Genomic DNA, 24,481 nt, shown 5'->3' with positions numbered 1-24,481 from the left:
TATAATGTGGAATAGAGCATTTGATTGTAAGTTAAATATTCCGCATCAGATAACATTGTTGATTATCTTCTGTAGTCCTTTATATTAAAACAGTGTAAATCCTCTCTGGTCACTCTTTGTTTGAGACTGAAGAACGACAGCATCAGTCATTTCAGAATCCTATTGGCATGCATTTAGGTGACAAAGGCCTCTAGTGGCCGTAGTAATTATGTTGGGAGCAAAGGAGGAAGTCAGGTAACAATGTTATAGTGCTTTTTTAAAAGCATGATTACAATCATGCCCTAAGCAACCATGATTTACTTTTATTGTTACCATAACGATTATTCTACTGTGTTGTTCAAGAGGGGGCATGTTTGGTCATTTAATTTGGGAGCATTTGTTTGTTTGGATGCTCAGTAAAAAGATACAGATCAGTGTGTTACTTCACACACTTCCATTGGAGCTCTACTGCTGAATTGCTATTTGAAATAAATCACAAAAACAATACAACATGTGCATTCTACAATATTGTGCAGGGCAAAATTAAATTAGTTTGTAGTCCAGTTTGACTTCATAAAATATTTTTAATAGTTTTATTCAAAATCCTGACATATTTACAAATATTTGACAGCGTTTACAGTCCATTTTCTTCTTCTTTCAAGTTTTACAATTCAGCTTATAGTTTTGGCTTACACATGAGGGAGGGACTGTAGACTGAACACAATGTAATACTTTAAATATTTACAGCCAAAGACACAAGGATGAGGATAAACATAACAAAAAACCTAATAAACATTAAAATGTACACCAAAGGCGAGAATAAGCAAGTCTTTATGCATAAAGTTGTATATCATATTTTTATATGTTTTACATCAACATTCAGCTTACAAACTACACAATTCGGTAGTAGGAGGAGGTGTATGAACTGAAGTCTATGTAACAAAGACAGGAGAAACATATGAAAGACATGTCACATGCATTTGGCCCACTATCATAAGAGAGAACGGGAGCATGGTTTCAAAGTGCTGCTTGTCTTGGCATTACAGTCGAAGAAACATTCTGCAGATATTTACAGCCGTAGTGCGACACTGTCGGGATGATGTGGTCCTGATGCTGAGAGATTCTATCACCATGGCAACAACAGATACCCCTCTTTCCTATCAATAAAGAAAGTTCAACGCAGGATGTAATCTGAGTTTAACTCAGATTACACAGGGTTAAAATAAACACATATTAAACAGTTTCCTCCAAAATATGTGCTTTACAAACAAATGCAGGGTTAAGAGTGGTTGAGAAAGTGCTATGTACTTATTCAGTTATTTACAATATGAGAAATGCCATAATAAATGTTCTTAATAATTAAAACAGACTGATCTGATATAATTCACATGTACAAAAACCTCTTTTGTTATAAAAACATGAAGGTGCATCTACAAACAGCATGGGATCAACAATGTCTCTTTTCATTTCTTTATATCCAACTGAGCATGTGCAAGTGTGTGTGTGTGTGTGTGTGTGTGTGTGTGTGTGTGTGTGTGTGTGTGTGTGCGTGTGTATGTGTGTGTGTCTGTGTGTCTGACTCTGCCATGTGGTTTGAGCTGGTCAGAAATAGGCAGGATCAGATCAGTTGTCCACAGGTAAATCCTGCTGTAAGCCACCGGTTTGCTGAGGAGACATCAGCATTACCGCTGTGACATGCTGATAGACCTTTAACACTGTACTGATGCAGTCAGGTGGTTCGTGGCCGTGACATGTCATGTCTGACACTGAGCAACCGTTTGACTTTTGAACAGAGAAATGAATCCACATACAAAAATTTAAATTTAAAACATCACACTTCAGAGTTATGGAGAACACGTGGATTACACTTTTTTTGTTTTCTTTCTACAAAAAAGCCTGTTGTAGATTTTTCAATATGAAATACTAGTATAAAACAGTCTGCCAAAATATCTCTCTGCATTTTAAAAAATGTCTTGCGGCAGGATTACTCCTTTGTCTCCACAAAACCACTAGCAGATATTCGATTTTCAGTACTTTAGCAACATTTATAAATCATCACGGTTCAGGTCTCCATGTGGCTTTATTTGTAAGCGATCCTGTGCCTTTCAGCCACTCTTTCACCTCCTGTAATGTTTATTTGCTCACATACCAAACAATACAACCTAGTGCAGGCAAGCTAATGGCAACAAGCAACCTCTGAACCTGTTCCGATGGATTGAAATCCTATTATGTGTGTAAGATCTCTCAGAGCAGCCGTAGTCATGACCACACAGCCGGTAAATCCAAAGCCCTGCGCTCTTTAGAGACTTGAAAGCCGTCCTGCTAAGAGCGCCAGAGCGAAGAAGTGAGGGTGTAGGTGGAGAAGGCAAAAAGATCGAACAGGAATGGCAAAAATACATAGCAAAAGCAAAAGAAACTCCTTGCTCCGTCTGTTGCCCATGGCTGAGCTTGTGTTATTAAACTTCTGCAGACCGATATGATGAAAAACCAGAGCAGGCAATGAAATAAATCATTTCCCCAACTTTGATCCATGACAAAATAACATTTTCCCACTCTCCAGCTATTCTTGACATGGCTATGCAATCAGAAATGTGGGGGTGATGATGATACAGCTCTGGGTGAGGGGCTTATGACGTCAGTCCTTAGTGGCAGGGCTCAAATGGGAACTCAGTGAGCCCTCCGTGGAGCTCCACTGACTCCTCCGACCAGGACATGACATCACCAATGAGGTGGCCTCCGCAGGTGGCCTGGCTGTAGATCTCAGTGGGAGTCAGGACTCTGGACCAGAACTGGAGATCAGACAACTCTCCCATGAAGGACTGAGTGACATCGAAGCGGCCTCCCATCGTGTCCTGTTAGGATCAGTGAAGAACAGGTCAATATCAAAAATGCTGGATGGACTGAATCTGAACATAGAGGTCACTGACGAGAACAACATTGTCTAGGTTGAGATGAAAAGCTCATGGTTCACGTTCCAGTAGTAAAAAGGAAAACATTTATTGGATTTCTGTGATGAGAAATTTTGGTGATCTTGCATGTAAGTCACCACCCACCTTCTCGACCCCATACCCTTACTTTCTGCCTTGCTAAATAAAGGACACATTACCTCATAGATTGGCAATGAACTTTAGCAAATTAAAGAGATGTTCTGATACCATACTCAGCATTAGTATTGGTCTGATACCAGGCAAAATCACTGGATCGGATGTAAACTCATATGAGCCATTAGCTCATAGGTATAGGCTTGGTATCACTATTGGCATAATACTCAAGGTTGTGGCATCAGAATCGAGCCATCCCTACTAAATTGTGAGGTGCAGAATCGTAATTATTAGGGTTACTGGGCTAATGTAATGTGTGAGCAAGCATACTATTTTTACCATAACCTCTTAGTGGTCCAGAACTTCTTGTAATGGGAGGTCCCAGACTTGGATGACATTTTATGAGATTTCAGGACATGTAATAGTGCAAATAGGAATTACTGTCTGACAATGTGCCCAATAACGTGTGTTCACCTGCATTTGTTGCACTTTTAAGCTTTGTCAGAAAGCATAAGGTAAGTCTTACCTGCTCCTGGCCCAGGATGAAGGTCCCTCCTGGTTTGATGGGTTGCCAGGATGACAGGTTTTGCCCTGAGCCTTTCTTCACCCCGTCCTGGTAGGCCTCCCATATACCATCTCGAGTCGACCACGTCACGCACACGTGATGCCACTTCCCATCTGTCATGGTTATGGGTAATGTCACCGCCTAAACACACAGATGGAGACAGACATACCATGAATAGTGAGGACAAGGAATGCCACGACCCCATACTGGGAACCGCTGTTCTAGTTTAACCACCATTATTTGAGGGTAAAGTTTTGATCCAAATTTCATTATTTATCTGAAGAAAATTGAGGATTAATTTATGACTGCGAAAAATAATTCTGTTCACAAAGTTCAACTTTTTACACTTTTTCCAGGTTGTGGATATCTTTCTTTCAAGTTCATTTAAAATAAAGATTCAGCCTGTGATAAGTTAATGGCATAAGTGAGGCCTGACCTGACCTTACGACTTAAGAAATGTTGGAGGAGTAACAACAACAGTGCAGACTTCCTGATCTCTGATTTCCCACCTTTAATTGTATACAAGCATCCAGACAGAAATAAAGCCTTTTCTTTGTTTTATCAAGAAAATAAAAGCAAAAACACTGTACCTTCTTTCCCAAATGTCATTCTAACACTGTGAAAACACATTACCATGAATAATCTCTCCTGGATGATAGACAACTTAACACACAAGTGCTTGCTAATGAGAGAGTTGATTAGTACAATATGAGAATCGCCACTCGATTCATCCTTATAAACTCTATGAGGTTAATTAAAGACTGAGATTAATCTGCATTCTGAAGATCATTTAACTGTGTCATTGATCAGTTTGATGACTTCCAAGTGTGTGACTAGAAGCAAAACAAACATGACAGTTTATCCCTTGTGGTAATGTCACTCCTGCAGACAATTAGGCCAATCAATTACGATAATCAGATTAATTGATTTGTTAATTTGTTTGTTGAGCTCTTTTGCTCACAGTACTGGGGCAAGGAAGGGAAAAAGACAAACATCTGTCTTCCGTTTATGGGAAAAGGGAATCAGCTTTTCAGAGAATGAAAGATTAAGATTAACGGTTTGTAACATTTGTATGTTAGGATTCTGTGTACAAGTCAACGTCTCATTGAATCATGAACTGTCATTCCAACCAGATGGTACCACGAGCCGAGTGCCATCTGGTTCCATTGCAGACATCTGTACTGTCAATATCTCCAAAACCTGGCAACTCACAGCAGAACAGTCTAGATGGATAAATGACACTACAGGTAAGTAAATTCATATTTTTGATTTTGGTGTAAACGGCCCCTCTGATGCACATACACAGTCCGATATAATCCGAAACACAAGAAGACCAAGTTGGCCAATCATGGTCTCCACATGGTAATACTGTGGCTGTTGTAGCTAACTCTTATACAGTTGCTGCATAAATGAGCGTTGACACTCCTGAAAAGAAGCAACTGTCAGGCGACTGACAACTTCATCTGACTAAACTGTGACTGGGAGCACAACATGGCTCTGTGTTAATATTGTGCTCCTGAATCTGACGTCACTGTCCTCTCCTTGTAACTCTGACCTCCACTGTTGAGGTGATAGAGATCCTCTGGTCTCCTACAGCTCAGAGACGCAGCTTTTTGACTGGAAAATTCCTCTATAAGAACTTCATAGACAGTCTTAAGTCTTTAATCCTTTAACATACAGCAGTACCAGTGTTTTCTGTACCAGAATCAGCAGGGGCACAAAGAACAGCTACAGTCAACTTTAACAATTAAATGTTTAACAGCTTAAATAAAGAGTTTTAGTGTCTAAATCTGGGTTTGTCAACATTTTCTGGCCCTTGTCTCTGTATGTCACTTTTTACTGCATTTCTTTTACCTTGTCGTTGATCAGCAGCTCCATGGGGTTGCTGCCCCATTCAATAAGCACCAGCTCATTGGCTTGTCCAGGTATGGCGTAGGAGAAGGGAGTACCGAGGCCAGGACCTGCTCCTGCCTTCAGCCACAGGCAGATTGTCAGGGCAAAGATCTCATTGACCACTGACCGCTTCATCCGGGCGTACATGTAGTTGGTTCTCATCGGGAAGTCGAGCAGGAATGCGTTGGGACTCTTCAGCTTTAGCTTCTGGTTTCCTGGTGACGATATAGATTTTGGTCATTGATATGTATAAGTACATACTGTTTTAACACCAGCAGTTTCAGTTGAACCTCATGTTGCTAGTTGCAGCCGCTAATGGTTTCTACAAGTTCTAAAGCAGTTTGTCTGACATTGTTACGTCCACCAGTTTGTCAGATCTGTGACTAAGCAAATACTCACAGCCATAGTAGCTAATACAACAACATTTTGTAGCTGTTTATATACTGTTGAGCTAACTGTTATATGTATTTTGACTTTTACTCTTGTGGACATTGACATGAGAACCTAATTTCTTCCTGTATGTCTTTTTGTCTGTTTATAAGTTCAAAGGTAAAGATTAGTAAAGATTCCCTGACAAAAAAAAAAAGACTTTTAAATGCAGCCCAGCAGTAAAATGATCACAGGATATAATCAGAATGAATTATTACATGTAAAATAATCAAATTAAAGCAATTTAAGTGTGATCTATTGGGACTGCAGAAATGTAATTTATGATCAAATGATGAATGAATGAAGACAATGGCCTCCATTTAATTTAATTTATTACTCTTTTTTCTTGAGTCTTTTTGAGTGAGTCATTTTGAATTTGTGAGTTGAATCCAGTTTTTGCTTCTTAGCTTTTTCATAGAAGAATTTTCCATTTATGATTACATTCAAGTCACAGAAATAAGCCACTGGTGTCCTCAACAGATACAAATCGCATTCAGAAAAACCTTTTTATGACAAAACTGTGTGTACCGTGGTCACTGTTGCCGTGGTGAATTTGACTGAGCACTGTTTCCAGCTTGTTGTGCCCTGTGCCCCGCAGACTTGTCTCTTTGCTGCTGAAAGGCAGCCGCTGTGGTGGATGATCGTTACCGTGGTGGTCGTCATGGTGGTCGTTGCCATGGTGATTATCATGATGATCATCGTGATGGTCATCGTAGTGTCCTGGTCCGTGGTGATAGTCGTAGTGATCACCGTGGTGATCGCCGCCACTGTGATCATCGTGACGACCATGTAGGTCATCATGCTGGTCATCGTGGTGATCATCATGATGGTCATCATGGTGGTCATCATGGTGGATGCTGCGATGGTTGCCATAGTTACCATGATGCCGGCTGTGGTACGAGTCATAGTGGTAGTCGTGATGGCGATTGTGGTGACCATTGCGAAGGTTGTACCTGTGGCTACCGTGGTGGTTGTTACGATGGCTGTCGTGGTGGTCGTCACGGTGACCGGTACCACGGTGGTCATCGTGGTGGTCGTCACGGTGACCGGTACCACGGTGGTCATCGTGGTGGTCGTCACGGTGACCGGTACCACGGTGATCATCGTGGTGGTCGTCACGGTGACCGGTACCACGGTGGTCATTGGTGTGGTCGTCGTGGTGGTCGTCATGGTGATCGTCATGGTGATCATCATGGTGGTCGTTATGGTGACCGTAGTCATGGTGATCTCTGTAGTAGCTGTGCAGCTGTTCCTCCAGAGCGGTGATCTTCCGCTGGAGGAGTTCCCTCAGGGAGCTGGAGTAGGAGCTGGAGGAATTCCTGGCCTGCTGAGACATACAGATCGGTCAAGCTTCCAGAGTTCACACAGTGGAGGCAATGTAGGATTCAGTTAACACTTGAATATTATACAATGAGTCAAATAATGGCTTTAGAAGTGTAAACCTTTATCATTATCAAGTTGTAGATGAAAATATTAAATAAAAGGAAGCACTGAGTGGACAGACCCCTGTACACATAGATACATTGCTAGGTTTAGAGCAGCTGGAGAGTAACAAAAAAATGGAGAGAGAGAGAGAGAGAGAGAGAGAGAGAGAGAGAGGATAACATGCAGCACAGGGTTGGAATCAAACTGCAGGAAGGACTTGTGAGCAGGGGCACAACATCATTCTTTACATTTAAGCCAACATGGACAAGAAATCCAAAGTCACATGACAACTGAGCAAACTTGAGCTGTTGAAGATGTGGGATACAGAAAAGGCTAGTAAGTGGACCATGAGATGAAATTGAGACTTTCCAAGGTTAAGAATGAACTTTCAGACCTCGAGAACTGTCAAACTCTAAGCTTTTAGAAAATCACAACAAATTGCAGTAAATTCAATGATGTGCAGCGAATAAAAAAGAACTGTGGTGTGACATTTAAAGTTGCAGGGGGATAGTTTTGGCCCCTCCCTTTAAGTTCAGTCCTCCTCCTTTCTCTCCGTTGCTCATCCTCGCCTTCAAATCCGGCTTTGTTCCCTGCCAGCGCATGCCACGATTAATAGCCTCGTCAGGGAGGATAAAGCTAATTGGAGGTGAGGCTGGCTAGCGCTCTTAGGCGCATGGCCAGAGGCTGGTGGCATAGACATCCTGTTAGAGGAGGGAGTGATGGAAGGTAAATCCTGGCTCTGCTTCTGTTTTGTCTCACACCTTCGAGTAAGATTGAAGGGGATTTCTGGCAACACTTTCCCGAGCATGGCCTGAGACCACCTGCACTGATAATAAGGCTTTCACAGGCCAGCGGGCAGCAGGGTTTTAGTCTCGCAATGTGACACCAGCATCATTAAATGATGTAACATAAGTGAGACAGCAGAACCACATGTAGTGCACATGTTTTAGGTGCTGGAACACATTTTAGAGAATACATTACATACTATCGCATATTTCTACAATTGGAAAAAATTCTAGGAAAGCAACAACAACAGTTCCAAAAGTTCCCAGGGAGCACTTAATTAATACTTTAAAGTTTTTTTTTAGATGTCTGGATCAGTGGTTCTCAACCTTTTTGGCTTGTGATACAAAGTTGACATACTTGGCCTAGTTCCCCTGGGAAAACAGATCCTTAATCTTAATGCGATCAACCAGGATGAATAAACACTGAAGGAATTTACAAATAACAATATTATGATCTGATGACCAGAGAGGCTGGTACCCTCCCTCTTCTTCCGTCACACTACCGTCCTGCTCTAGGCTTAATTCTTCTCACCCCATCATGTGATTGTTTGACACAGGGGATGTTTGAGGTCAGCGGTGAGGGCTAAGCAACTTAGAGCAGCTTTCTGTTCAAGTTTGGGCTTGGCTACCGATATCCAGGGATTGAGAACCGGAACAGCTCTGAGGGGACATTAGTGTCCGATGGCTCAGAGACAACAGACAAACAGCTGCTGGGTGACCATTGGTTCTTAATCTCCTCCAACTTTGAAATCTTACTGAAAATTGTTGTTCCAGAAGAACCTACTTGAAATAAAAAATATGTATTATTAACCAAAAAATGGCCTTTTAATGTAGTGAACATAAACAGTAACCTATGGATTACTTCCTCATGAAACACACCCATCTTACAGTATTTTTGGCAGCAGAAATCACCGGCAGCTGATTCGGCGGTTGAGCTTGTGACCTTTAATGGCACAAAATACGACCCCAATTAAGTCGAACCTTTGATAGGCCTCTGCCTCCCTGCAGACTGTTCAATCCTTCTCTGCAGACACATTACTAAGCATTTCAAACTGTTTGTATGGTGCAGAAAGTATAACTCTTGAGGAATTTTTACCCTTTTCACCTGAGACATCAGAGCTTTAGTTACAGCCTTATGAATATATTTAGATAGGAGACAGTGCTGTGTCCTACGAGCCCTACAGCGTTTTAGTATAGCGAAGACAAGAAACTCTTGGATTAATTCTTAATTCTTAAAAAATATAACAGCTTCTGTAGGAATCAGTACAGATCCCTGAACTCGAGAAAGACCAGAATCTCATGACAGTGAAATAATGTTAATAGAAATGTGTTAACCCTTTGCCTTCTTTGGATAGTTTAGTCTACATCATAAGTTGAATCAGTTAGAAATAAGCATTACCTCGCTTCAGACTTTTGTTTTCTTATGTAAAGTCTCTCTGGGCCCTTTTTCAGCTGTCACACAACTACAATACAAAGTGTCCTGTGTATTAGCCTTGAATAGTAAACTCCAGCTCGGCCATGGAGAATAAAACTCTTGCTTTTAACCATTCAGAATAAACATCCCAAAATGCATCTACTGCTTTTGAGTTAATTTCCCTGGGGCTGGAAGATGTAATTTTTATTTGACTGTTATTTCCACCATGTTTTGCAATGCCTGCAGATAAAAGGCAGAAAGTCAATGGTGCAGGTCGACCTGTACAAGCAATGTGGAGCTTCAACTCTCAATATTGGAGCAAGAAGCTGGTCACCAAAGGAATAACAAAGCAGAAGAGATATGAAATGATCACATGCAGCTGTATTGTTTCTCAGCCGTGCCATGTACTGACATTCAAAACTGTGAGGTGCAGGGAGTACATCTAGTGCAAATCTTGGTATTGTTCCTCCAATTTCGTTTCTAAAAGCACATTCTCCATTAGCGGGCTCTGAACATTACACTATTTCGCACAACTGACTACACACAATATGACTTTTGGTTTGACAGCTTCAGGAAGTTGAATTTGATGATGTGGATGGGACTGTCTACATTCAGAAACTAGCTTTTTAATACACAGTACCTTTGTAAAAAACACATTTATTCTCCCCATTGTGGTTTCAAACTAAACAAAGTAGCTTATTTTACCTTGTTCTTCCCTACCATGTGTGTCAGTAAACATCCCTGGGGCTTATTTATTAGTTATTTTAATTTGATCCACTTACTTTTTTTTGCTTATACTATGTTTTATTATATTCACCATTAAAGTTTGAATTCAAAGCTACTAGTCTTCTTTAGTACTTAACTGTACTGTACTGTACTGGTGGCACAAATAATGCCTTTTATCTGAGTGTGCATTGCAGATTTTTGCACTCACCTGCAAGTTCTCCAGCCTCTCCTTCAGTGTCTGCAGTGTTTTGCCTGTCTGTTCAGGGGAGAAGGAGCTGTGTTTTCCATATGACGAGCCCTTCCTGTGGTGGGGATCCGACCTGTGGCTGCCGTGGGAGTAGTGGTGATCGTTGCTGTGATACGTCGAAGGCCCGTGGTGTGATGGTGTATGGTGGCTGCTGTGCTGCCCGTGGTGATCATCATGGTTGTTATCATGATGGGTATCGTGATGGTTGTCGTGATGATTTTCATGGTGGTTGTCATGGTGACCAACACTATGGTGACCACCGAAGCCCTCGCACAAGGTGAGCTTGGCGGTCAGCTCTCTGATGGTCTCCCGCTGGTCCAGGATGGTCTCCTTTTGCCTCACAAGGCTCTCACGCAGGTGCAAGATTGTGGCTTTGGCCTCGTCGGACATCATTGCTCGCCGATTACTGCCATTGTGGCCGTTAGTGTGGCCATTAGTGCTTGGTCCATGGGGCACACTGGGTGGAGAATAACAACTGGGGTCAGCTTCTGGGGGAATTGGAGTGCAAACAAATTTGGGGCTAATTCCATAGTCATGTTCTATGCCGGGCAAACTGCCTGCTGCTGCTGCACATGACAGGAAGTAGTAAAAAATTAGAGAACGTAGGGGAACAAAGGGGGGGACGAAGCCCAGAGAGGCTCCAACCCATTGCTGATGCCTTGCAGACGAAGGCATGAGGCTCAGAGGACTTACGTCTCTGGCCATATTTGGCCTGCGTCAAAGTTATTCCTTGACAGATGACAGTTTTCCCAGGTCTTAGCTTTGTTGTGACGCACACCATGAATGGAGGTCATATGCGTTGAATTGAAAGGTGTTGGGGCAAAGCATGTCAGCAATGAAATCGCAGATAAAATCTCCTCCCAGACAGCATAAATCCCTTTTAGAGGACAAATAGCACAAACTCCAGGGCAGTATTCCAAAAGCACACAAAGGGTCCTGCCAAACTCCTTAGCTGTTTGCCTTAAAGACAACCCTGTGGTATCACGCAAGGCTTCTTGGCTCCATGGCAAGTTAACAAGCTGTGAGAGCTGGGCTGATATATCCTGATAGGTCCTTCTGCTGTCTCTGGGAAGAGGTGTTGGGCCCCCGCCAGCCAGGTGATTCCTCTTGGCTCCAACGACCTCCTGTGTTTGACAGCCAAGAGTATTCCCTTTAACTTCGGCTTCTAACCACCCATCAGAGTGCAGAGAAAGGAAAAAGAAAAAGAAAAAACAAGATATGAAGAAAACAAGTCAAGAAAACCTGAGATATAATAGAAAATAAATGACTAACTGGAATATTTTCTGACTGTTTTAAAATCACTGATGTTATTGAGTGTAATTTCAAGTTTGAAGCATACATGATTTACATTTCAACCAATTAGAACAAAAAAAACCAACAACTAGAGAACACGTTTGATAAATCATTGTCAAAATGTGGCTACATAGTTTCTCTTACACACTTGGAAGACTGAGCTGTTCTTAAAAGGTTGCAATCTGCAACAAATCCTGCACACTGGTCCTTTATAGGATTGAAGGAGTGGACAGAGTGAGATTTAAATAAAGGGAATCTGGGTCACAACTGAATTAAGGGAAATAAACATGCGTATAAATAGATGTATACTAGTATACTGGTTGTATAGATAGATATGAATATGTTTAGATAGATAACGGGGAGAGAATGCGTAAGTGGAAGGTGATCTACATCATAAACAATTCATCTCCAATTATCAAATCGCCCCTTCAGTCTGTCAGCACTTCCTGTCTGTACTGAGCCGACTACAGTGACGCCAGCAGGCAGGTAGACAGCGCTCAGGGGGAGGCCAGTGGGGGGTCGTCAAGACTGTAGCGAGCCACAGTGTAATAAGATTACAGCCAATTAATCTGCCCCAAAACCACAGCCCAGCAATTCACATAATGAAAGCTGGTTTTCATTTGAAACATGGGTGGGCCTGTGCAGCCTAGTCACTCACACCAGGGCCTCATGAATCAGTGTCAGAACTCGTCCACCCTCGGACAGCATGGCAAAGTCAGACTGTAAGATTTAATTAAAGTGATCTATTTAAATGTTTCCTGTTGGAAAAAACTAGTCCAAAAACATTCCATCTTTGTCACAGCATAAGTCGAGTCTTCCACATGCTTGTAGGGTCAGCCAGAGAGCGAGATGCAAAGCCAAGAAGAAGTTTCAGAACACACAGGATGCTGTTCACTCTAAGCCTCTTATCTCCACCTATCACTAGTTCAAACACCCAGAGCACCCACTAAGTACAAACCACTGAGTCTCTCAGGCACTTTCTGTGGCATCATTGCTTATATGTGCAGACAGTGTCAAACTTCAGAGGTTTATGTTCAGTGTTAAAGTAGTTGAAACTTTGAGAAATATACTTATTTGTTTTCTTGCCGAGAATTAGATGAAAAGATTGAAACCGTCTCTGACATCTGTATGTGTATGTTAAATGTGAAGCTGAGGCCAACAACTGGTTAGCTTAGCATAAAGACTGGAAACAACAAGGGAAAAGAGCTATTCTGACAACAGCATCAAAATCTGCCTATAAGCACGTCTAAATGTATCTAATCTAAATGTTATATCTTGTCAGAAAGAATACAAAAAGTTTAGATTTTATGGGGGGTTATGTGGTATTATTATATTTCTGTATGTATATATTATTTCTGGTTAATTAAATTACTTATTTTCTCATCTAGGTGTGACAACTTGTTGCTTTCTGTTCGAGATTTATTTTCAAAGACAACACACGTAAATAATTTATAATGGTTATGTCTTATGTATAAACATAATCCAATCACTATTATAATCAAATGTAATGAAACAATGCCCTGGATGGAGGGATAAACATATAGAATACTTCCACTGTCAGAAGAGCTATTTCTGTACATTTGGCTGACAGCCATATTATTAGCATTTTCAATTTTAATGCCAAAAATGTTGCCCACATAATTTCGATCATCATGGGATGCTAAAACTTTTACAGCTTGGTGTCAAATGCTGCCAGGTGTATCAGTACTGATTCCTTAAGCATTTCCTATCTCACAACAAAGTCAGTACACTGAGTGCAGTTTAATGAGGCGTTCAGAGGTGCATGCAGCCAGCAGATGAGGACCTTAATCTGACAGTGAGCCCTGCTGTCTGATACTTAAAGACAACATTAGAGGAGATTTAGGAGACATGATACTTCACTGAGGCACGAGGCATCGCACATGAGCCCTAAGAGCATCTCTTCATATACAGCATTACCAAGGACAATGATGAGTGTTTCTATGATAAGCAGCTGTATACCTTGTCCTTTACAAACTATTTCTATCCAGTTTAAATGTTTCTTTATGATTTAAATGAACTATATGTTAAAATACAGGGGTTATACAATTAATCGTTCTGACATGCAAAATATTTCAAATTTTTATATTTTCTGGTTTACCTGTACGAGATGTAATTTAGCAAAAAAAAATTAAATGTGGCAAATACAGTATGTCCAATGTCCCCCTGTATGTTGTTTTCTCTCATTTTCTCTCATTTTTTATTTAGATGAAGAAAAAAAATATATATATTTCTTTTTCTCTTGTCATAATTTATACTCTTTTCTTTGTGTAATTTTCCATTTTCAGTGGCCAGAACAACCAAGCAAGGCTCGCAGTGGCCCTTGAAGGCACAGTACAGCAGCTCCTCGGCGGAAGCAGGGCAGGCCACAGGAACACGTCTCCCTGCCTCTCCTCCTCCTCTCAAGGGTGACAGATTAATAGGATTGGTTGGATTTATTGCTATTTAACGAGGGATTGGCTGCAGGGTCGCAGCACCGCCATAGGAACTTGATCCCCCACCCACAAAGTCAAGCCATTGTTGTCACACGTGTCACTGCAGAAGAAGAACGTGTGCGCGACGTGCATCCAGTGATCATTATGAGGCAATCAACAGCAACTATGAATCACATATTTTCATGGGAGGTTTGCAGTTTTCCTTTAAATTTGTATTACATTTAACTTATAATTGCATTATGTTTGATGATCTGTTCATGTATGTATATATTACTATAAGTAATGTTTTCCAGTGTTAAAGATGAGATTCTTCACTCATCATTTGGAGATGAAAAGCACTGACTAGACCCCAAAGAGTTCATATTTGTCAAACTATTATGATTTGGAAGTATGACGCATTCTATAAAAAGCTCTGAAAATGTCAGTAAACTTTATGGTTTATAAAAACCTCAGCTTGCTTGCCTCGAGTTTGTGAAAGTATACCCATGTTATCGTGTATATACAGTATTTGTGCATGAGCATGTTTAGCTTCTCACTCCCAGCCCCTTGCACAGTTATTAAAGTTCATTAGGTATACGTCCCACCGGTGGCGTTACTCTCCTTGCAGCTTAAAGACGCTCCTCCTCTTCCTGTGTGGGCCCTGAGCTCACCTCTTTGCCTCACGCAACACATCACGCGAGTCATCCCTCCCTCCCTCCCTGTATGGTGCTCCAGCTGGACGGTAAACTCGGTGTGGAGGTGAGTCGTGTCCGTCTGAACGTGACACGAAAAAAGCCAATTGACACTTTGAGGATTGCTGGGGCAGTAGGTGTTTCGTCACTACTGCACATTATCAGGGGGATTTTATCTAGGCAATAACTGACTGCTCTAAATTAAATCAAAATTTCACTTAAAGTAATAAGAAACACTATAACAGCCTTATGGTAAAGACTCTATTAGCATAAACCATTTTTGAAAGTATACTTATGTACTGATGATTTCCATTATTAAAACTTTCTTTTCAGTGAGTTATGCAAAACAAAATGCATCAGAGTGCATTCATGGGCAAGTCTTTCAAAAAAAAGTGTGGTTGTTTAGGTCTTTAATGTCCTTTCAGCAGTATTTATATCTGTCAGTACATCCTGATAAAAAGCTACCATCTGGCTTTCTCGTTATAAACAAGCTATGTAAGTGCTGAAGCCTTTGTTAAATCTGACAAAGTCTGAGCCATTTTCTTCACAGTAATGTGTTCACTTAGTTAACACTTTAATATTTTTTGAGAGAATAAAGGGGTTCAGTTATTAACACTCATAAATACCTTTTTCTATTTCTGTAGGACTTTTAGTTATGAACTCATTGAACTGTGAGGATCTTCAATTTGGAAACTTTTTCCTCACGAGGGCTTGAAATTACAAGGAACTTCAATTGTGCAAACTTTTAATTAAGAAAAGACTGTAAGAATGTATAGGTGTGTTAGTTGTGAGAATTTACTGACTTTAAACTGAAGGGTATTTTTGCCATGAAAGATTTTTGTTGTGAGGACATTTATTTGGGAGAAATAAATTAGTTAGTTAGTTAGTTAGTTAGTTAGTTATGAGGATGTTGTGAAAAGTTTTCATTGTGGGAACTTTTAGTTATGAGGATCTTTTATTTAAAAGACTTTTTGTTACAAGGTCTTTTTGCAAGGGCTTTTCTCTTTAAGAACTTTTGGTTGTTAGGACATTGTGTGAACATTTCTTTGTGTGGAACTTTTTTGTGAAATTAGTTATGAGAATGTTTAGTTACTTAAGAAAATGTTTAGCTGTAAGGACCTTTAGTTGTGCCTACTTTTTGCTAGGTAGGAACTGTAGTTTTCATTGTGAGGACTGATTGTTGTTTCTTTTATTTGGACTTTTCTGTTACAGGACACTCAAAGTGCACTCATACTACATTGGAAATGTCATATCATTGTACAAACCTTTGTCCATATGGAAAAAAAGTGTCCACCTATCACCTTTTAACTGTAATTACCACTGGGCCCATGCAGTCAATCAAAGTCAGGAGGGTGATGAAATATGACCTAATTTAAAAACTCCATATGTGCCAATTTACTGTGCTGATTTATGTCTCGGTTTGAAAGGTCCAGTTTTGCATACGTGTCCTCTACTTCTCTGCAATATAGCAAAGCTAAAATACATTTCCATCATTTTTTAATGTGACAGAGTTCTGTTTCATTGGCTTTAATGATTTTCTAACAATAGACCCAACATTGTGATCCAAGATAATGTCACAGCAGTTTATCTTGGTGTAATACTACTGCTTTGTAACTTTGACACCATCTATCTTGTTGTCATCCTCCAACCTATGTGATAACTTGGTAAATATGACTAAAATGCTCCTAGTAAATCCTTGGTTTAACCCGAACCAGATAAATATAACTATCAATACTTTTTCTACTATTTGTTTCTTTAACAGTGTTTTGGCACCGAAGCAAATCCATTAATAAAATGTTCTTTTTCCCACAGATCACTATATCAAGTCTAAGTCGGCTTTAAACTGATTGTTGACCCTGCAAATAATAGGGTAACATATCTCTGCTAAGAGCGTATAACCAGCCGATGAATAATATCAAGTCGGGCAACAACAGCTTCTTATAAACAAAAACAAACTGGATGCAAATATGCCCACTCACACACTAATACTGTGGATAAAAAACAAAGCTCTATCTATATTTCACCATAAAACAACCACAATTAAAATCAACTGAAGAGGGCTAAAGACGAGTTACCGATTCCCTTTTTGAACCCAATCCCGCCTCACATTCACACAGCTACATGTAATTACAGTTCAGAGCCGCTCGGGTCGACAGCCTTCTACCGTGGAGCCGCTAAGTGCCACATGCGCTGAGTGGCTTTACTGCACCTTTGTACTTTTTTATTTTAGAGCATTTTGATGTCCGTAATTTAGTCTTTTGTAATTTTCACAAAAGTGTACTCCTTCATCTCACTCAACTGCATCCATTACCCTGAACAGACTGTCTACAAAAGCAACAGAGCCTGGTGGCAACACATTGTCTAACTGTAATAGTAAATGCTCAAATTTCTCCTCTCCTTTTGTAGCATCCATCCATGACTTACTTAAGTTACATGAAACGAGCTCCAACTGTAACCATAACATCAGCCACAAGTGGATTATTGTGCAGACATTACCATTACCAAACCTTTTAATGTGAAAAAAACAAAATATAGTAGAGTTTCCAATTGTTCATGTTTATGATTTGGATTATGCATCATCAAGTTTAAGCTTATTTTACAAAATGTTATTAGATAGCCAATTGAAAAGGAATTAGAAAGTCAAGTAATCATGAAGACGGTTAGGATTTAAGTTTCCCACAGCAACATTAAAGGTCCAGTGTGTAACATTGAGGAGGATCTATTGTCAGGAATTGATTATAATGTTCATAGGTATGTTTTCATTAGTGTATAATCACCTGAAAATAAGAATTGTTGTGTTTTCTTTACCTAAGAATGAGCTGGTTTTATCTAGGGAGGGAGGTCCTCTTTTGGAGTCCGCCATGTTGAACCACCATGTTTCTACAGTAGCCCAGAACAAACAAACCAAACACTGACTCTTGATGTGGCCTTTCGTGTTTTTCACGAGTTTCTCCTACACACTGAAGGTTGAGCTGTATTCAAGCAGTTGCATTCTGCTTCACCACTACATGCCACTAAGTCCTACAAACTGGTCCTTTAAGAGGACAAAAAACCTGAGTGAACTTGGGCCTAAGTGAACTCAGGGTAACCCCTGCTGCTCTTTTGGATGAGGTCAGTGCCCTCCCTTCACCCTGAGGTAGAAACTCTCCCTGAGTTGACACTGGGACAGCTTCATCAGAGACTCCCCTGCCTGGGGTCACCGTTGCCAGGCCGTCTGGGAATACTTGTGATGCCGTGGAAAGCTCTCAGGCTCAAGTGGAGAGAGTGAAAACACTAACCGACTAATGTGACAATACACTGGCTTAGTGCAAGAGCTACACTGTAGGGAGCTCAGGTTTCTCACAAAAGGTCTGGACTGTCCAGTGCAACTGAGATACTTTATCACACAGATTTTACTCATCCTTAAAAACAACTGATGCCAAAGACAAAAGGTTTGAACTTACACTTTTACAGACTGGATCTCCTATCTTCTGCTCATACTGAATGAACTGATGAAATTTTCCAATACTAGGCATATTTGATTTCCAGGATCCTGTCTGTAAAGGTGGACTATATACCTATCACCCAAGGATTTCAATCACTGTTCAATCTTTAAAATAATACCATCATTTATCTTAATTCTTGGCTGTGAGTGATTTAGTGAGAGCTGGCGTCACGCTTGTCAGGAAGTGGATTTCTGATCTGATGGCTGATGGATCTCCTCACATTTTGTTTGGCTCCTGTAAGCTGTCTCTGGCCTCGCTGCGACTAATGAAGAAGAGTCAAACCAAGGTCTCAGGGCTGCACGTGGCCTCATCAGCACTGCACCAACCGGGCCAAAGTCTCAGTGAGGTACACACAAAGGGAACTGGAAAAGATTCAGCGGCCACAACAACAAAAGACGCCCCTATGGTGTATGACGCATATACTGCTGATGTTAAAAACCAAGTTGGTTGTAAAATTTTAATTAAAACAGCAATTTATGAACCACAACAGTTCCTTTGACAAACTGATACAATATCAACTATAAGACCAACTCAACATGTTCAACAAATATTAGAATACCCCCAAAAAATACAGATACCGCATAACTGAGTGTCTTTGCTCGTAGAATTTAAATGTGATTTAGAAGGGTGTAATTATGTGTGTGAACTCCAGCTGTTCAAACACATAAGGCGATTTCATGAAGGCTAAAGACGAGGTGTCAAACACAGATCTAAGCCGCACGTGATGTAAAGCTCATCAAAACAGCACTGAATATTAGACGAGGTTGAAGGTGTGGCACATGCAGGGACATGTTGGTGGGGTCGGAGGGGGGAGGGTTGTTAGACGTAAACAAGAGAAATATATTGTTGTGTCCAGACAACAAACAGTATTTGCTAAATCTTTTAGACAGGGATTTTGCCACAAAATATTGGCACTAAAAAAAAGAAAATGCACCTGTCTGGGAACTCCAACCAGCACACAAACAAACACAAAAAGAGTTTAATTGAATCATATTGAGTCACATATGTGCTGCTTTTACTGATACTGCCTGTCAAAGTCAAAGCTAATGAATTCTTTAAAAGGTTTTACCTCAGTAATTCTCCTTTTGTCTCTAAACATCAAACAGGTAAATGATAATGAGCACATGTACAGTATAAGTAAACTGGTATTTGAAGATTCAAGTTCAAGTATTTTAACCATAAAGACTTTAACTCAGTTTATCTCAGCACAACTTCTTATCCCGACCCTGCAACGCTCATGCAAGCAACGTGATTCTGCTAAGTTCAGGATGTGTCTTTAGCCTAACCTGCAACCCATTATCGACTGAGAAGAGACGCAGTTATTGAAGTGATGGGCCTTTTAGTTTTATCACCAAAATGCACGCAAGGTTTTACCAAAAACAGACAGTGTGCCTGAACTTCAGTTGAGTCTGTTTTCTCAAAGGTTTTCTTGAGGGCCAAAGTTTAGCCAGTAAATAAATGGATTTTGAAGGTAGTTTTTTGTTCAAGAGTGAGTTCAGATATATTTTTGGCAGACATTACTGCTATCGTTACTTCTGTGCTATACATGGAGTGTGTATGTTTATCACATAAGCTTGGAGCTTATGGTCGACTGTCAATTCTGGCTCCTTGAGAAAATCCTTATGTGCATTACATAACCACAACATGTACTCGCAAGTTTGCCTGAAAACTGTAGATAATTTGAACAAATATAAGATTAGCATCTCTTTGAGTCTGTAGGAGCAGTATTTACATCATCTGCATCACTGGAAACAAACTACCTGAGATGTTCAGCTCTAACTTTGTGCTCTAGCAAAACTTGATCGAGTAGCTCAAACGAGAAGATTGTTCAGTTCTTGGTAAATTAATTACAAAGGATTTATATCCTTTAGTTTAGTTTAGTTAGATTTAGTTTTGTGAAAAAGAAACAAAAGTTTTCTTACCTGCCTGCAAGTTTGAAGTCCTGAAGCTGGTTAGTCCATTCGGCACACTGATCAGCTTGAGGAGGATTGGCTTTAGGTGGATAATTTTAACTCTCTCTCTCTCTCTCTCTCTCTCTTCTCTCACATACACACACCCCTCTACTGTATGTTCAATCAGACCAGTTGATAGCTGTCATTTTGTTTCAGGTTTTCTCACTTTTAAGATGGACTTGTGAATATGTTATAATGCAAACCTGAATGTCTGTACTACAACAACAATTTATTCTTTACTCTGCCATTGATTTGTTTCATGGCTGAAAATGCCTGCTTTGCAAAATAAGCAAAAAGGCCACCTTCAGTTTTATTCATTGTCAAGCTACCATACCTGACGCTAGTAAACTGACAAAAAATACTAATCTTGCAAATTGTTTCATCCTCTTTTGTGCTTTTTAAACCATTTGTTTTTACTCTGTAAACACATTTCAATGTCTTAAACTGACTGTAAGCACTTGCTTTGAAATCCCAGAGCTGGGTCAAACTGTATTTGAATTCTCTCCAATCACTTGGCATCTGAATTCCTTTTAATTGAAGATTAGGTTGAGTCTCTAGCCTTAACCCGCCCCCCATGAATCTTAACCACGCCCAACAACATATGCAATTTTAAGTGCTACACAGGAGGTGGAACCTGCCCTTGTCATGGCAGAAGATTCAGACTGGAAACGTCCCACATACCTGATTGGCTGGTACACAGACCTACTAATGATGCAATCAGAGTACACAAGAAGCCAAAGATGTGATCGGAGTGAGGCTGTTGGTGTTTTTGTCAGTTCTTCAGGAATGTAATGATCTCCAATCAGGCGAAATAAATTGAGATTGTATGAGAATATTCATTAAGATGACAGAGAAAGCCTCCAGTTATTAGACTGCTTTAATGTGTAACAAGACTGTAGACCCATCAAAATAGGAGATAAGCAGTGCAGCTTATCTGTAATTAGTCTAAATGTCCTCTGTGGTACTGTGGAGATTTTTCTAAGATTTAAAAAAGAAAATCCACCCTTGGATGTTGTGACAGTTATATATTAGACACAGTCCAGGACAGGCCTGTCTGAGGGGAAAAAACAGGTAGCTGCATGCTGACCACTGTGGGTACACGACAGGAGGGTCCAACTGCCATTTTTTTACTGCCATCACGAGACTCGCAAGCCAGACTGAGGACTGAAGCTCTCTCTGTGTTACAAAGTGATTCCCTATATCTTCAGTTTGTTCCATTACAGAGAGGGATGGGGGGAGACCATCGTGTAACATAAGACCTGCCCTTAATGTAAGGGATGTAGATTTGTAAGTGGCCTTTCTCGCCACTATTCAAGCCACGAGAAACCCCCAGATGATTGGTAGAGATGGTCATGGCATAGGAGACAGGTGGGACTGGTAGGATAGACCTGTTCAGGTAAAAGAGACATGGGTTCATGAAAAGCTAACAGGTTTGCTCCGGGTGGCTGTGTACAGGTTTCGGCCCTGGTGGTGAAACAGGAACAGGCAGAAAACCAGAATCAGGCACTGACCGAAACTGGTTCACATTCTAAACGAGAACTCTGGGACTTTTTCTGAACTTTGAGAACACACAGACAAAGCCAGAGGAAGACCAGCATGAACTTTAAAACATATTGTACAACCAATAAGTTGTCCAAAATAAATAAGTTGTTTGTCCTGGTCCTTTAGAACATAAAGGAGCATTTTCTGACACATCTAATAGCAGGGAGAAATGTCTGCGTGCTTTACAAAACTGTTGAGAATAATCGTATAAAAAATAAAAAATAATTTGTTTTGTGATGTGCAACAACTGAAGCTTCCTTTCTTCTTGGAAGGACAGTCTCAGCACAACTCTTATCCAACATACTTCAGTTTATACCCAAAGGGCATAGGAAGACAGGTTCAGGCAGAAACAGACTGCTGAGCAGTGATCACAAGCTCTGACAAAGAAGCTGATACAGTGCTAATATGTTAATGTTAGGTAAAAACTAATATAAAACTACTATATATATATATGTCTATAGCTGCTGTGCACCACTGGTGATTTCGTACAATTCCCTTGTAGCAACCCCTACAGAACAGGCCTTACAGTTCATGTGTTGTATTCAGTTGTGGGTTGTAAGTGTAGGTGGAGAGTGGTAGTGATAGTAAGAACAAAAGTGTGAAAGTTAAGTGAGTTTCAGTCTAGAAAAAAAATTGAAAGCTACCCAAAAACAGGTCTTGTGTCTGCACTGCATTGTGGTCTATTTTCTGCAACTGCTTGTGGGTGTAGAAAAAGCTTTCTGCGTTTGCACCTCCCTGATGGATTTCTCCCTGTATGTCTATATTGGTTGTAGAAGGAAACCATTGTTCCCTCTTCTCTCTCCATCACCTGCAATTTACTTTTGACTGTTCATAAAAACACTGGAATATTGAGTTTGATACTGAATTTAAACTTTATTGTAAGGTCTGGAAATATCTTGATGCATCATCATTAACATCAGAACTGACTCAAACATACATGGGAAATCATCTGATTTTACCAGATATTATGAAGATCTAATGGCATCTAGTGGTGAAGTAGCAGATTCTAACCAACTGAATACTGCTTGCCATCCTATCTAGAGCCAGTGATTGGTTTGTCCATTCTGGGCTACTGTGCAAACGTAAGGGTTCAACATGGCAGACTCAATAAAAGAGAAGCTGTTCCTCCTGTAGATAAAAACTGCTCATTCTAAATCAATGATTCATATTTTTAAGTGATCATACACTAATGAAACATACCTATGAATATTATATTCCATTTCTGCTAATATATCCTCCTAAATGTTACACACTGGTCCTTTAAACTCCCATGTAAAAACCATAGAAAAGTATTTGAAAAATGAATTAAGTCTCTATCTTTCTTGGACAAGACACTTATTAACCCCAATTCCACCACAAATTTCCATCACAAAAGGCTTTAAACGTTACAAAGCTTTTAAGCTGGGGTCCAGAAAGAACATGGATACAACTTTTAAATTAGGTTTTAAAATTAAAATTTTCCACGCTTATTAATTTCTCATGATGAGGGAAAAGCATCTCTCTGCCCACTGCATTAGGGTAAACTCCTGCTTGCAGTTTTATCCTTATAAATAATATTTTATTGTGGATTAAATCCATCCTGTTTTGCTTGGTGAACAAGCCTTCAGGCAAAAAACTGTGCGAGTCCATTTTGGAAATATTTTGACCTAATTGTGCACAAGGCAGAACTCATTGTCTAGCTCTGCAAACAGAATCCCGTAGCTCTTCTTCTGACTAGTATTTACCCCAGCTATGTACATGTGTGTGAAAATGTCAACTCAACCCTGCACTTTCTTAATAAACTGATAAATGTCACATGTGTGTTTGTGATCAAGATATATTCCATGTGTCATGTCAAGCTGACACATAGTCAACAGTAAATTTTACAGCTTACATGCAGGTCTGGACTTTCTTTTAGCATAAGCATGTTTCATAAGACTGTGTGAGGCTGACCTCCTAACCCCAGGGCAGGCTAAATCCAGGTCTTTTCCCCTGCTCTGACCCCAGTTATTCTGGTTATGGCAGCACAGTGAAAGCCAGCAAGCCAGCCAGCCACTTAACTGTTATTATGGTAACCTTCAGATTAGGTCATCATGGCAAAGCCCTCTATGGTTTGTTCCAGATATAGAAACATGGTAAAAATAAAACAGAGTGTAGTTAAAAAAGACCTGGATTGTTGGCTGTTATGTGTTTACTGTTTGGCATTCATTCTGACTTATTAACAACTTGCTGTTGCATCACCTTATCCACAATGCTAGAAACACAATATGCATGTGTCTTCTGTTGACACATACAAGTGAACCCTACTTAATGCTGCAATGAAGTGTTTGGCTTGATATTGTGTTTGAAAGCCACACATTTGTCAAATATTCAAAATAAATAAATAATTAAAAACACTAAACATGCATTTATAATACTTTTATAGTCAGTGTGGCCATTTTAAAAAGTAACATCTTAATAGGGATTATTATGTTGCTCTTATAACAAATTATATTAATTTAAGTCAGTGGTTCTCAAACATGTGTCAAGTATAAGACAGCCTGTACTGTAGATTGATGGCAGATGGCATTCTTATACATTCTCTCACTGGATTAAATTTCTA

The 24,481-nt window shown here is 40.1% G+C and overlaps 1 protein-coding gene across 2 annotated transcripts; it reads right to left on the bottom strand.

Annotated features, from left to right (window-relative positions):
- Nucleotides 1-573: 573 nt before the first annotated feature.
- LOC127358261 (neuronal pentraxin-1-like) lies at nucleotides 574-20,389 on the bottom strand. 2 transcript variants are annotated; one of them, XM_051391242.1, is made up of 6 exons: nucleotides 20,329-20,389; nucleotides 10,466-11,669; nucleotides 6,436-7,234; nucleotides 5,440-5,693; nucleotides 3,547-3,726; nucleotides 574-2,831 (listed from the first exon to the last, which is right to left on the bottom strand). In XM_051391242.1, exons 2-6 carry the CDS (start codon nucleotides 11,207-11,209, stop codon nucleotides 2,622-2,624), a joined length of 2,187 nt encoding a protein of 728 aa, XP_051247202.1. In that variant the 5' UTR covers nucleotides 11,210-11,669; nucleotides 20,329-20,389; the 3' UTR covers nucleotides 574-2,621. The 2 variants fall into 2 exon arrangements, with proteins under 2 accessions (XP_051247202.1, XP_051247203.1); XM_051391243.1 differs by having other exon boundaries at nucleotides 6,436-7,231.
- Nucleotides 20,390-24,481: the final 4,092 nt, after the last annotated feature.

Source organism: Dicentrarchus labrax, unplaced genomic scaffold, assembly GCF_905237075.1.
Source record: "Dicentrarchus labrax unplaced genomic scaffold, dlabrax2021, whole genome shotgun sequence".
NCBI lineage: Eukaryota > Metazoa > Chordata > Actinopteri > Moronidae > Dicentrarchus > Dicentrarchus labrax.
The sequence above is the reverse complement of the archived record's forward strand: the minus strand, read 5'-3'. Positions and strand labels throughout refer to the sequence as shown.